Below are 14,166 nucleotides of genomic sequence, written 5' to 3'. Positions count from 1 at the left end.
CCCCCCGTTCTTTTCTCAGCTCTTGAGTATTGAAATGTGTGTTTTAAAACCTTGCAGGATCTGCCACCAAAGTTACTCAACTGTAGAGACTTGCAGAGAATTATTTAGATCTTAATAGGCAACTTTCTTGTTAGGACTTGTGAGTGTTGGACTTTTTGCCTTCTTCAGAGCCAAAGCAGCTGGGAAGGGCGAGAGCAGTTGAGTGCAGGTTGGATCTCTTTGGGTACTGAGCCTTTCCTGCAGCATTGCCTGCAGTGGCCAGCTGTATATTCCAAAATCATCGGTCTGTATTTGGGCAAGCAGCCGTGAGTTTAGATGGCAGCAAACATTTTCCCAAATACAAATGTAAAACCAAATTGTTTCACCTAAGGATATTACTGATATTTTTTTTCTTTCCTTTTTTAAGGCAACCAATATTAAAACTGAATCCGACCCTCCAGAAGCCAGAACTCACAACCTGAGACGTAGAATGGGATGTGGACCTCCAAAGTCTGAAACTGGTGAGTGGCAAGTGGGGAGTGAGTGAAACAAAATGTGAATGTGATTGCTGTTACTTTGTGCAAATTCGCTTTAAGACCGGAGTTAAATTCAGCAGTTGGAACAATTCGAAGTAATTTAAGAAAATACTTCTGTTAACTTTGTTTTTAAATTGGAATTTATTGTAAAACTTCTTTTATGGCTTTGAAATCTCTTTGCTTTTTAAGTGGTTGAGTTTTCTTGGAGAAGATATTTTCAGTTGGAAAAAAAAATTCTACTTTTTTAAACTTCGGTGTCTTTATGGGGCAATCAGAAATGAGAATTGAGCCATATTTCCATTTTGTATTTTAAATAGCTAACATTAATCCTCTAGCTTTAAATAGAGGAAACTTTTAAGAATATATCAGATTTCAGACACTTCTAGGAGAGAATTTGAATTTGAAATCAGGAAATGAAGCTCATGAAGGCAAAAGGTAGTATGTTGTGAACTTAACAATGGAGTTCCCGTAACAGGATTTTAAAATTGCTTCTAATAATAGTCCTAAGTCTGTTGTTATCTGTCCTTAAGAAATAGTAATTTCAGACTGAGAAGAAATACTTAATGCCATCACATAAGCTTATTGACAAATAATTTGGCAAAGCAAATGTAGGAACCATTTACGACGACTTAATAATTGGAATTAACTAAGCAGTTTGTCAGTCTCCTTTGTTCGTTCAAAATAATTTTTTTTTTTTTCCCCCGAGAATTTGTGTAGATTGTGATCTGTTTTAGTTTGATAAATTTTTTCTTTAAGGAGTGTCTCTAGGCATTAACCTTTTTTCTTTTCTCCTCTGAGGAGCAGAAGGAAAAAGCTCTAGACAGTTTTTTTAATGCTTAATTTTCTGATAGCTGTAGACATTCTTTTCTTTAATATCTTTGTTAGCTCTAGGGCTCCAAGAAATGCTTTGGATTGTCTCGTCCAAGTGTATAGGTCTCTAGGTCACTTGTAACTTTAGCTAAGAACTTTCTTGCCCCTTTGTCTTCAGCACCAGAGCCCTGGGATTCTGCACACACTCTTGTATGGATTTGGGGGTGTGGGGGGTTTTTTGTTTGTTTTTTATAATGTCAGGAATGAAGACTTGAGTAGAGGCATGCCCAAATTTAGGTAGGAGTGTTAAGAATGTAGAGGGACTGCTTATTTGTCAGGCTGCTTCTGCTGCATGCTCATCTTTGACGATATGTTTTCATGAAAGCTACCACTACGAGAAGCTGAAGTGTGAAGATCGTTGTAGGAAGCTGTAGTGTTGTTTCCTGTCTCCATGTGACATACTACTGTAAAATTGATGAAGTAATTCAACCACATTTGTTAACACCACATGGAAACAAAATCTTCACTTGTGAAGATACTCATAATTTAATATAAATTAATTTAAATGGGATTTAAAAATACCCACTCAAAAAATGTGTGCTGTGATAGTCATTGCTAGGTCGTGATGGCGTGCTTGATTTTTCTGATAATACCGGCTTCTGTAGGCATTGCAGGTGTTCAAATCTTGCCTTAAGCTAACTGAAACAACTGTGTGTATGGGATAACAAGTAATTCAGCAAATAACTTGGAATGATGCAGTCTAACAAGTAATAACAAATAAAATAAATAATAACAAGTAATGCTAAGCATTAAAACATTTTGTAATACCCTCACTTTTTTTTTCCCTTCCAGAGAAGGAAATACATAGCACAGTGAAACTTCCTCGGAAGAGAGAACACATCAGGGAGCCAGAGAAAGACAAATCCAAAGTTCGATCTAAAAAACCCACTAATGCTGTGAGTACACCCTGCCTTTCTGCTGCTTCATATTGATTGCAGGTGTTTCTGGGCTTCTCCTGGGTATGTAGTAAAACTCATGTCATTTGTATCGCATTAAGGGCTCTTTTGTATTCTTCATGTAGCCCTGTGGTTGAAACAAAGCAGTATCTGTGCCTGCTGGAATATACATACTCAGAAAGCTTCATGCTGTTGCAAAGTTGAAAATAACAGCATAGTTAAGTTTCACTATCTATAACTAAAGTAACTTGTTTTCTGTCTCTACGGTACAGTCTCAGAATAAGCATTTTGAAAGAAGAGTCCAAATAGAAGTGGTTCTTCTGTGAACTGATCTCTCTCCCCATTGCTCGTTAACCTCAAATAAAACAACCCTCTTCCTGCTCCAGCTATCCACACACCATCGCCCCCCCCTCAAAAAAAAATCCCAAAGTGAAAGCAATGGTAGTTTGTCTCACTTTTGAGAAGATGATAGTGAGATTCTTTCTGTCCATGCCACTATTTGGGTCCTTCCTAAAACCAGAAATGTGCTTTGTTTAATCCACACCTGTAGCTAGATACCTGAAAATGAAATGTGCAAACACTAGAAGTTTGATACCTTGACTCACCAAACAAAAAAAAAGGCTTGCTGGGAGGAGCAGGAGATACTGCTGCTTTTTTTTTTTTTTAACAACATAAGACAACAGGCTCTGCTTGTCGCCACAGCTCTGTTCTGTATTTGAGAAGAGCCTTCCAACCTGTTGCTAATGAAAGTGTGGTGTAGGATAGGCAGCAGACAGCCCTTCCCATGTTTGGAGTCCCTGCACCTTTTCCTTAGGGCTTGGTAGCTCCATCAGACTTGAACAGTTCTTCAGCAGCCCAAAAGCGCAAAGCTCTGTTGGGAAACTGGTGCCTTTCCAAATTAAAATGAATGTCTTGGCCAGTGTCTCAGGGGAAAAAGAGGAACATTTCCATCAAAAGGCAGCCCTTTCTCTCTTCTGAGGCTCCAAACAGTTGGTCTCAGAGGAGCATGAAGGATCTGTGCACACATGCTGCAAGTGAGAGCAACAAAACAAAGGATTTGTGAGCCACCAACAGGTGTTACATTATACCTGCCGAACCCACAGTTCTGCTGATTTAAACTATCCTGGTCACTGATTCAAGTCTTCTGTCATTTGGGGGGGCGGGGAATACATGGAAGGGCTCGCAACTCTTGTGGTCCTTCCTTAAATTACAGAGGGGGGCTATTTAAACTTTTACATAAATATTTTGTGTTTGCTTGTCTCACTTCCATTTCAGACATAAAGTAAAAATAAGTTTTGGCAAATGTCACAGATGACTGAGTTACCAAACTGCTCTTTCACCATGAGTTACCTTAAGAGCTCATATTCCCACTCTGGCAATTTTTTGTTACAGGTGGATTTGTATGTATGTCTCTTATGTGGCAGTGGTAACGATGAGGACCGTCTCCTGTTGTGTGATGGCTGTGATGACAGTTACCATACTTTTTGTTTAATTCCACCCCTTCATGATGTTCCCAAAGGGGACTGGAGGTGTCCCCAGTGTTTGGCTCAGGTAATCCGACGAATCATAAAAGTTAGGATGAAGGTTATTTTTCATTTTATGGGGTTTTTTTAAAACTTGATCCTAGGGATTGAAAACACAATCTGTTATTACTTAAGGTTGTGCAAACAAGGTGATAGAGCGTAAAGCTAAAATGAAGACTGGGCATGCTTCATATTGGAAAGCTATCACTTAATATTTTGGAGCCAAAAATTGATGTGCCTTTAAAGAATACGTTGGATTTTAATTGGCACCTTTGCTCTGTATTTAAAATTGGAATCTCACTGGGTGCTTCAGTGTGGAAGTCTATGCATCTTTTTTTTGCTTAGCTCTAGTAGAGGAAGGAGAAATTAGACATATTACTTCATTAATGCTTATGCAGATTTATAAATAAATAAATACTGTGATTTGGTGTATTAAGCAGAGTAGTTTCTTCTGACTCTGTGTGACTTGGGGCAATCATTTCAGGCAGGTGTCCTGCCTTCTTACCTATCAGATGCTGTAATAGTAGCCCATTTGTGTAAAATCTGAGCACAGATTGTCTTATACATCATAGAAATAATTATTTTTCAAATTGCAGGAGTGTAATAAACCTCAAGAAGCATTTGGTTTTGAACAAGCATCAAGAGACTATACCCTTCGCACGTTTGGAGAAATGGCGGATGCATTCAAGTCAGACTATTTTAACATGCCAGTACATGTATGTTCATGTATTTATGCTGATGCCATAATGTGGATTTAATTTTTTGTGCTTAGTTAAAATATATAACTTGGGGGGGGGGGAGTGATTCAGGTTTTTGAATCGGGTGAAATCCCAAATCAGAGGTTCTCATTTACATCAGTGAATCCTTGTTCTTGGTGGTGTCATGGCTTCGTATTCCACCGGCTTCTCGTTGGGTTTTTTGTTTGTTTGGGTTCCCTCCACACACACTTTTGAAGAAGTTTCTGTAAGGAAGAGACTATTCTCTAACTCACTCATTCCTGAGAGAACAAAGCAGCAGCATGTCCTAGGTGGAATTGCATTTCTGCTGCTTTTTTTTTTCCCCTTGTTGAAATGATTTTGAAATGGGGAAATGCTTCAAGCTAATGGAGGTTCCTCCTTGAGATAGCTTTTATGTACTTTTTTTTTTTTTAATATGTACTGATTCCTCAGTATATAATCCTTGTTTTCCTTCTTCTCATACCTAGATGGTCCCCACTGAGCTGGTTGAAAAAGAATTCTGGAGACTTGTTAGTACCATTGAAGAGGATGTGACAGTAGAATATGGAGCTGATATTGCTTCAAAGGAATTTGGCAGTGGCTTCCCAGTTAGGGGTGGGAAATTTAAAGTGAGACCAGAGGAAGAGGTAGGTCTTTGTTAGTTCACAGTGTATGTTTGTATTGCAGTTATTAAGTAAGTCGCTTTGGTTCAAAGCACAATAATGGAACTGGTTTGCAAAGTCTTTGTTTTGTGTATCTAGCACAGTATTTGAAGAGGAGAATTACATCAGGGTTTTGAATAAATACAGTTTGCTGTGGTCAGACTTTAAAAGCCACAGGTTTATCCTAGAAGTTAATAACTTCTCAACTGAAAAAAAAAGTCTCATTTTAACAAAGCAGGTCAGATAAGATTTGTGAAAGGAGCAAAGACAATGGAGATTTTGTTCTTTGATTCATTGACCTGTTGCTTATATTTTTTCAGTTGGGAAAGATGCTTTTCTTCTGTGGCACTTCTGGCAGTTTTACCTTCTTGGGTTTTTTTACTTCATGTTGTATAAACCTGTGACCTGTTCTATTCTATTTTCAGGAATACCTTGATAGTGGCTGGAATTTAAACAACATGCCTGTGATGGAGCAGTCTGTTCTTGCTCACATCACTGCAGACATATGTGGAATGAAATTACCCTGGCTATATGTAGGAATGTGCTTTTCTTCATTTTGTTGGCATATAGAAGACCACTGGAGCTATTCGATTAACTATCTGCATTGGTGAGTTTGGGGAATTAACTCAGCCTGAGAAGCACATTCCCCCTTCCCCTTCTTCATTAGTGGACTAAAACCAGATTGATAGAGTTCAGGCCAGAATAACCCTTGCAATCCTGTAGCAGCAGAGTTAAATTTGACACAGTGTGATTCCTGCGTTGACTTGCTTTTGGACAAGAGGTCATATTTTGGAAAGAGACATCCATTCCCAGTTTTAAAAAATCCATGAAAGATACAGCAGATACTCCATCAAATGTTTTTTGATGCTCAATGTAAAACTAAAAACCATGCAAGTTTTTTTTTTTTTTTAAAAAATCATCTAGCTTCAACTAACAATCTTAGGATCCAGCATATTTTTTGTCTGTTAGATAGATCATTCTATCATACATCGTCTCATCAAGCGAACACTTGTCAGCCGTAATCAGGACAGATCTTTGCCATCTCTTTGATATTCAAAATACATTGATGTTCTTAAATTTCTCACCTTAAAACGGCTTTTCTAGAGTTTGAATTATTCTTGTCACTCTTCCTGAAGCCTGTCAAGCTCTTTCCTTTTCCTTGTTCACATAAGTATTCCAGCAGAATGGTAAAACCACATCCTAGGTACTATTCAGTAAGTCATCTTTTTTGGTTGGTTATTCAGTTGCTGCTCCTTGAAATAGCTGCTGCTGTAGCACAGTCCAAGTAGTCAGTGACTTAATTTGCTTATTTTCTTAGTACTTGACATTAATAAAACAAATGTTTGAGTGAGGCTAAGTAAATGAGCGATCAGGATTACATTGTGAAAATTATCTTCCTTGTCACTTGTTGCCTTTTTTTTGGGTCTGAGTCTTTAGTCAGGCTGAAAACTGTGGGAAGGAGAGGAGGTTTTTTGTTTGCAGTAGAAACTTCATTTCCTCTAGGGGAGTTTCCCTCACTACTATTAGAATGGCATTATGTCCTCCATAATTTGTCCTGAATTGCATTAGTGGTTGCAGTCAAGGCCAGAAAGATGTGTAAGTGCATACATTCATATGTGCATGCACATGTACATATGTTCACAGGCACATGTGAAAGTTGCCACACCTGCTTTTAATTTAGTTCTTCTCCAGCATGAAAGTCCTTGATATCTTTTGATTTGCAGATATTCTTCTGTATTTGCCTTCAACTTAGAGGTTTAAGTCGGGTTTTTAGCCTATTTGAGAGCAATGTGTAGTTGAGGTTAATACTGTTCTTGGCCAGAGGAGTCAATCTTAATGACCTGCTGCTGAAGAGACAATGCTCCAAACTCTGAGAAGACTTCAGAAGGCAGGACTAGTTCTTACGAAATACTGGGGATAGCATGTCCATCTTCAGTGTTTCCATGTACCTTGAAGGAGCTTGTATCCTGGTATAGTATTTTGAGCGGATAGTCCCAAGTGAACCAGGCCACAGCAGCAGACCTTCCATAGGGTTTAAGGCAATAGTTCTCCTGCGTAACTCTAAATCCTGCTTTAGTTCTTGAAATGGTAAAACGAGAAAAAAAATCCAAATCTTTGCTTCTAAAGATGCTTGCAAATAAATAAGATGCCAGTCCTGGTCAGAGGAAGAATTACCATCGTTGATGCTAGTATTTCTAAAGGTAGGAGTGTGGAGCTGTTAGGTAAGCAATGCAGAAAGCACTGTCGCCTTTGTAAAGCTGACTCCTTAACACATCCGTTAGAATTGTATCTTTCTTTGTTACCTGTCATGCTGAAGTCAAGAGACCCCTGGTACCAGTATCCTCATCCAAGTTTAGCATAGTTCATAACTGCTGTCATCCATTCCTTGGCACTGACTTACATCAAGGAGCAGAATTCTTGACTAACCCAGTATTGGGTCAGGACACAGGACAGTTTTTAGTTGCATCTGTGTCTGGTCTTCATGAATTCATAGAATTATTCCAAGATAATGACAAGGTCCAAGGCTGCATAGTCATTTAACACGGCATAGTGACAACTTTACTTGTGCTGCTCCTTATGATACCAATGTAACTGCCCTTCCACAGTCCCTCCCATTAGCTGTCCTCTTCACCATGACAGAGGTGCTGTTTGAGTACAGGGATAAACTCCTAGGTATGAGTATGCTTCTGGATTCAGACTTCACTCTTTCTTCTAGAATCCTCCCAGTTGCTTCATGATTTATGGAAAAAAAGAATAGTGTTGGGTCAGCTTTACTCTGCCAGCTCCTCATGAGTCTTGAGAGATGGTGATTTGTCTGTTCTCTTCTTTTGTAAATAACTTTTCTAACATTGTTCTTTATAAGGGATTGGAAGGCATTTCCATCTTTGTGCTGCTTCCGTAAACCTGAAACACTTACTGGAACACATCTGCATAACCTTAATTTTCTCAACTGGCTTGCATTGGTTTAAGCTGTTGCTAAAATTTCTTTGTTCGTACTCTAGATATGGATTTTTTTTTTTCCCTTGATGTCTTTTGCATAATTTGGAAGTTCAGTTTCTGCTTAACTTTATGTTGCTTTTATGGCAATTAAACATAGGACAGAAAGAACTGGCTGTGGTTGTTAGATCCAAGAGGGAGTTTGTGTTCATGGTAAAAGACAAACAGCTTATGTTTTGAAGTTCTGCTGGAATCAGCAGAACTTCACTGAGGACTTCTTCAGTCTTCCCCCACCCCCCCAAATATTGTAAGTATGTGCTCAGAAATGTAGGCAGTTAAAAACTTAGGTCTGAGGAGGGACCTGTGTGAAATGTGAAGGTTCAGGAAGGTACATAATCTTTGCATTCCTTCCTGGTGATATACCCTTCTTTGACATGGTGTATTTTAAAGCAGAAGACTAAAACTGTAACTTTAAAAATTGCTTATATTTAACTTTTTTTAATAATCTTGCAGGGGGGAGCCTAAAACGTGGTATGGAGCCCCAGGGTATGCAGCTGAACAGCTGGAGGATGTAATGAAGAAGCTTGCTCCAGAGCTATTTGAATCTCAGCCAGATCTCTTGCACCAACTTGTCACCATAATGAACCCGAATACTTTGATGGCCCACGGAGTGCCTGTATGTTGTTGGACTCCTGTGCTACTCCCCTAAACCCAACCCTCTTTCATTTGCCCTGAATTCTGCTTCAAAGCTGATAACTGAAGCCACTTTTATTATGGAGATGGTGTGGCAGTTTCCATGTGTGTTGTATCTTCCTTGTCTAGTATAATGTGCCAGTATGAACAGATGGGCAATGGAATCATTGCTTTTAGAATTGCTTGACAAACTCTTCTCTGGAGATCCACCTTAGTATATTTCTATTTCTGTATCTCAACTGGAAGGTTTAGTCTTGACCTTGGAAACAATGGCAGGAGCTCTTCGTATGTCTGTTTAATCAGACACAATTTTTTTTTTTGGCGTAGAGTTTCTGGCAAGGGGCCAAACCCCATTCTTCCTTTATTTGTCATTCACATCCTCTTATTTTTCCTGATAAGTTCTTAGGTATTTAAAAACATTTTTCATCAGTTTCCATCATATTCCATACTAGATTACTCATGGGAATTATGTCCCTTTACAACTTAATTAGCTTTTGACTAGCTGACCTTGGGACTGAAAAGGAAAATCTGGAAAAAGTAGCAGAATTTATGGTGTCTACTATGCTTTAAGAGACTCCAAAATTGAAAGATGCAGGAAGGCCTGCCTGCTTTCATGCTGATTGTATCGCACCAAAAGTATTAGATTTACAGCAGTACGACCTTTTGAGTTGGTTCCAAATTCCTCTTCCCCTTCAGCTGCACATTGAAGAGAGCCTTGCCTAGGCTTTACCAGTGTAACTATGCACAGACCTGGCAAAGTGCAAAAGGCACTGACAGCTGACTTAAAATGGCTTAGAGTGTGGGTATGGCTGAATGAAACCCTTCTGCTTTCTAGGGTTTTATATGACAAGTTACCAAATGCCAGTTGCAATTCTTGAGCTTATGTTATAAAACTATCCAAAGTCATCATAGAAGTTACTAGGAATTGGAAATCCATATTCTCTTCACAGCCTTCAGTTCTGTTTAGGTTTGACCTAATGCTTGTGTCTCTTCTCCTAGGTTTATCGAACCAACCAGTGTGCTGGAGAGTTTGTGATCACCTTTCCAAGAGCTTATCACAGTGGCTTCAATCAGGGCTTCAATTTTGCTGAAGCTGTGAACTTCTGCACAGTTGATTGGGTATGTTCCAAAACCAGTTTTTTCATTAAGTATGCAGTTCCAAAGTTGTTCCTAGCTGATGTACAGCTCTAATTTACTGCTGATGCACAAATCTAGTCCACAAATCAGAGGGAACCTGTTACTGGAAGCATAATGTTTTGCTGAAGGAATTCCTTTCATATAGTAAGCTGTGGGCTTTCTTTAATTCCTAAGGTTCGATTTGAAACTATATGTTAAGGCTGATGTATCTTTTACCACAGGAGGTAGGCAAGGTGCTATGCGTGCCTAGAATGTGAGAAGCACCAGTGCTGCTAGAATTTACTCCTTTTGTGTCCCCAAATTCCATTCAAATTGTCAAGAGCTGGAATGAAATGTTTCTGTTTATTGCACTGGGAATTCTCTGAGGTGCTTTCTACAGCTGAAAAACAAAGGCGATTTGGACTTTTTCTGTACTTCAGCTCCTGTGATTAAATTGGATGACACATTTAACACACATTAAGAGCAGTTAAAGACTTTGATAGTCCTCTTGGGGAAAAAATAATAAGAATTGCATCTGATGTGAGTACATACTCTTGGATAGCAGAGGTGCTGTAGGTTTTTAGGAAAGAATACCTTAATGAGAAGGGAACAGAAAGTTTTAATGTTCAAACAGAAGGTTTACAGCCCAATACTTTATTTCCAGTAAGCTTTGCTTAGCTTATTGAAACAACAGAGAAGGACACACATTACAATTATTAGGGCATAGTAATTTATTAAGTTTTTTGTCTCTTTTTAAATAAAAACAAGTGGAGGATAGTTGCTCCAAAGTCACAAGTAATCATTTCTCCTTCCTAGCAGATTTCTCAGACACACAGTGTTGCCTGATCTCAGAAAGATCCTTTGAGGCTACTGATACTTCAAATTACTCCTTTCCGATTCCCCACCCCCCCCAAAGGTCTTAGCTATTTGTAATGTAGCCCATCTACTAGATTTAAAAAACATCACTTGGAAATAGGAGATAACTACAATTGGAAGAAAGCTTTCTGCGTTGTGACTGTGTTCACATATCAGTTGATTTGGTTTTGTTTTTCCGCTTGTCCTTCCATGAGTTTCGTACCGGACTCTAACCCGTAACTTCATTGTAACTTGAGCATTGCTATCTGCCTGGCCAGTGACAACCTTAAAATAAAGTTACGAGTAGCCTGCCCAGCTCATAATGAATGGTTTACTCTGCCTGGGGTTCGTTAGGGATTTTAATGTTTCACGGAGTCAGCAATTTCTCATGCTGCAGCACAGTTCATGTGCTACATAAAGCAGCCATATCATCTGAGAAAAATGTCCAGTTGCCCTGCAACCTGCCTTTGACGGGGCATCCCTTGAATGGTAAGAATAGGGCAAGTGCACTTCCCTCTGATGCTTCCCCAGCCTCTGTGTACTTTTAGCTTGGGTCTCCCTGAGCCTACTGTGGTTTGGTGGTTGAATTACCCCTAATTATGGTCCCTTCCAGATAGTGCATTCCCCCTGTGAACCAAGTTGAAAAACTTGCATTCACAGTGTCTGCTGTAAAAGAATTATAAGCAGTCCTGGTTTACAAGAACTCAGGGTCTTGATTTCTGTGGTTTTATATTTTGAATTATGAGTATTGTTGCTAGAAGGATCTGTCTTCACCTTTCATTTGGATAGTTTTTGGGTAGTAGCATAAAAAGTTAATATCTTAATGTAATTTTCAAAATGAACTCTTCATTTATTTAATGTTTTTCAATACAGCTACCATTGGGTCGCCAGTGTGTGGAACATTACCGTCTGCTAAACCGTTACTGTGTGTTTTCTCATGATGAAATGATCTGCAAAATGGCTTCCAAAGCAGATGTTCTTGATGTTGTGGTAGCATCTACAGTTCAGAAAGACATGGCTATTATGATTGAAGATGAGAAGAGGTTGCGTGAGAAGGTTGATAAACTGGTGAGTTGTAGGAAATAATATTATAATGAATGAAAGAACAGTTGAAACAGTGGTGTGAAAACATGGTGGGACTTGTACTGTGTTGTCAACGGCTTAGAACTACACAGTATCTTCCTGGGTAGCATTGTTGATTTCAGAGGACCGCTTGGGTAAAGAATCATTTATCGTGCATCTTGTTTTAGTGTCTGTCCTGTAATATTGTTCAGAATGTCTGTTTTGAAGTAATATTTGTTCTTTCAGTAATTTAATCAGAATAGCTGATTTTTCATTACCCAAGATTTCTGTCAACCTGGTTTTAATATCTTACTTCTAAACTTCATTATTTCTTTGATAAATTTAGCTTCTGATGTTTTATCTTGAAATAATCACCTCTTTATTAGAGTTTGAAGTGATGCAACATCCTCTTTTGCAGGGAGTGACTGACTCTGAGAGGGTGGCTTTTGAGCTGTTTCCTGATGATGAGCGACAGTGCTTAAAGTGTAAAACCACCTGTTTCATGTCTGCTGTTTATTGTCCATGTAAACCTGGGTTATTGGTATGCTTGTACCATGTCGAGGACCTCTGTTCCTGTCCCACCTACAAATATAAACTGGGGTAAGCTTTAGATAGCTAATAATGCTGTGTTCTGGAGATATTTATCGTATGTGTAGGTATAGCGGTTTGATAATCTAGTGCCTACTCTGTTTTGTCAGTGGTGCTAGTCTGGATATTCTGTTTCTCTCAGTCCTTTGTAAATATAGTGCCCCCAAAACAAAGTGCCTTTTTTGTGCCTAAATGCAAAGGCTCACTCTTCTCAGCATTCAGCTCTTCTTGCTCTATAATGGCAAAAATTGCTGGATAAGTTAGTTTGCTTTTTTTATTTATAGCAATGAGGTCATCATCCCTTACATCCAGTCCTTGCCAAGTAATATTATTTTGCTTTTGTTAGCTTTCCTTACTGTTGTCATCTTTCCTTTTCTGTTGTTTGTTACATCTTTGTCCTGCACAAATGTAGCTTTTCCTAAGACAATTTCACAATTGCTTTAATTGCGATGTTGAAATTGCCTTTTTTGAAGCAATTGCAAAGTTGAAATTCTCTTAGGAGGAACATGGTGTGGTTGTAGGTCTTAATTCTATAACTCTGGGTGCATAGTAGATCATTTCTGTGTTGTATGGACCAACACATCTTGATGCCCCTTCCTTCCACCCTGCTGTTCCCCCTCAAGGTTTTACTGACAAATTTAAATTCTGTGCTACTTGTAGGTACCGCTATACCCTGGAGGAACTCTACCCAATGATGAACGCACTAAAGATGCGTGCAGAATCATACAACGAATGGGCTTCCAATGTTAATGAAGCTCTGGAGACAAAAATTAACAATAAAAAAAGTAAGTATCTTACTTTTTGTCTGCAACACGTAATTCTAAATGGCTAATTTTTCAGTTCTTAGTTTCTGAACCTTAGCAACTTTTGTCTTATGTGGCAATCAAAAGAAATCATATATAATTTGATGTTTTAAAGTAAATATTTCAGCTGTTGGTCCCAGAAATTATGCTAAGCCATCCCTGTGTGAGAAGATGTGAGAAGATTTTGACAGAAAATATAACTGAAGTTGAAATAGAAATATATTTAATGTCTGGTGTTATTCAGCCGTACCATTTAAAATCCATCACAAAGGGAGACTTTTGTTAACTTAGGATCTTTCCCAAAAGGTCTCATCAGTTTTAAGGCTTTGATAGAAGAATCAGAAATGAAGAAGTTTCCAGACAATGATCTACTGCGACACCTCAGACTGGTTACACAGGATGCAGACAAATGTGCATCAGTTGCACAGCAGCTTCTTAATGGCAAAAGACAAACCAGGTAAAAGTTACTATATGTTTGCAACACAATTGAGTCACTGAAGATAGATGCCAGTGTTCTATAAGACTTAAAAATGAAAGTAATCTTTTTGTCTTCTCAAGAGAGCCATGTTTTACAGGGAGATTCACCTTTACTGCATGTAATAAGTTAAACATCCTGAGTTTTCAGTCTCTTCATCCTCTGTGTTTGACACTTGGGCAGTAAATTTGTTCTAATGTTCCCCGAGAGGAAAAATTGGTGTGGTATTTCCAGACAAAGCAACACCCAACAAGATACAGTCTGCTTGTCTTTGTGTCATGGGGACTGAAAAATCTGTCAGTGGTGCATATGTTGTCATATTCACTACACTTTATGCCTAGTGAAAAAATAAAGTGTCTTTACTTCCTGAGCTGATGATGATGGGAATACTGTATGAGATCTCTGAAAAATATTTGCTCTTTCTTTGGCAGCACTTATGTTAAATCTTTTAGACG

At 38.6% G+C, this 14,166-nt stretch overlaps 1 protein-coding gene across 1 annotated transcript in view; it reads left to right on the top strand.

Moving 5' to 3' along the window:
• The window catches only part of KDM5B (lysine (K)-specific demethylase 5B), a 49,593-nt gene that overhangs the window by 15,747 nt on the left and 19,680 nt on the right, over positions 1 to 14,166 (top strand). The window contains exons 6-17 of the mRNA XM_009700372.1: positions 407 to 500; positions 2,178 to 2,281; positions 3,674 to 3,832; positions 4,401 to 4,520; positions 5,009 to 5,167; positions 5,608 to 5,789; positions 8,633 to 8,795; positions 9,812 to 9,931; positions 11,657 to 11,851; positions 12,264 to 12,445; positions 13,094 to 13,218; positions 13,543 to 13,693. Coding sequence (XP_009698674.1) covers positions 407 to 500; positions 2,178 to 2,281; positions 3,674 to 3,832; positions 4,401 to 4,520; positions 5,009 to 5,167; positions 5,608 to 5,789; positions 8,633 to 8,795; positions 9,812 to 9,931; positions 11,657 to 11,851; positions 12,264 to 12,445; positions 13,094 to 13,218; positions 13,543 to 13,693 — 1,754 coding nt within the window. The remainder of the gene's footprint in view (positions 1 to 406; positions 501 to 2,177; positions 2,282 to 3,673; positions 3,833 to 4,400; positions 4,521 to 5,008; positions 5,168 to 5,607; positions 5,790 to 8,632; positions 8,796 to 9,811; positions 9,932 to 11,656; positions 11,852 to 12,263; positions 12,446 to 13,093; positions 13,219 to 13,542; positions 13,694 to 14,166) is intronic.

The sequence above is a fragment of the Cariama cristata genome, unplaced genomic scaffold, assembly GCF_000690535.1.
Source record: "Cariama cristata isolate BGI_N322 unplaced genomic scaffold, ASM69053v1 scaffold12015, whole genome shotgun sequence".
NCBI lineage: Eukaryota > Metazoa > Chordata > Aves > Cariamiformes > Cariamidae > Cariama > Cariama cristata.
This window is presented reverse-complemented; position numbering and strand designations above follow the sequence as displayed.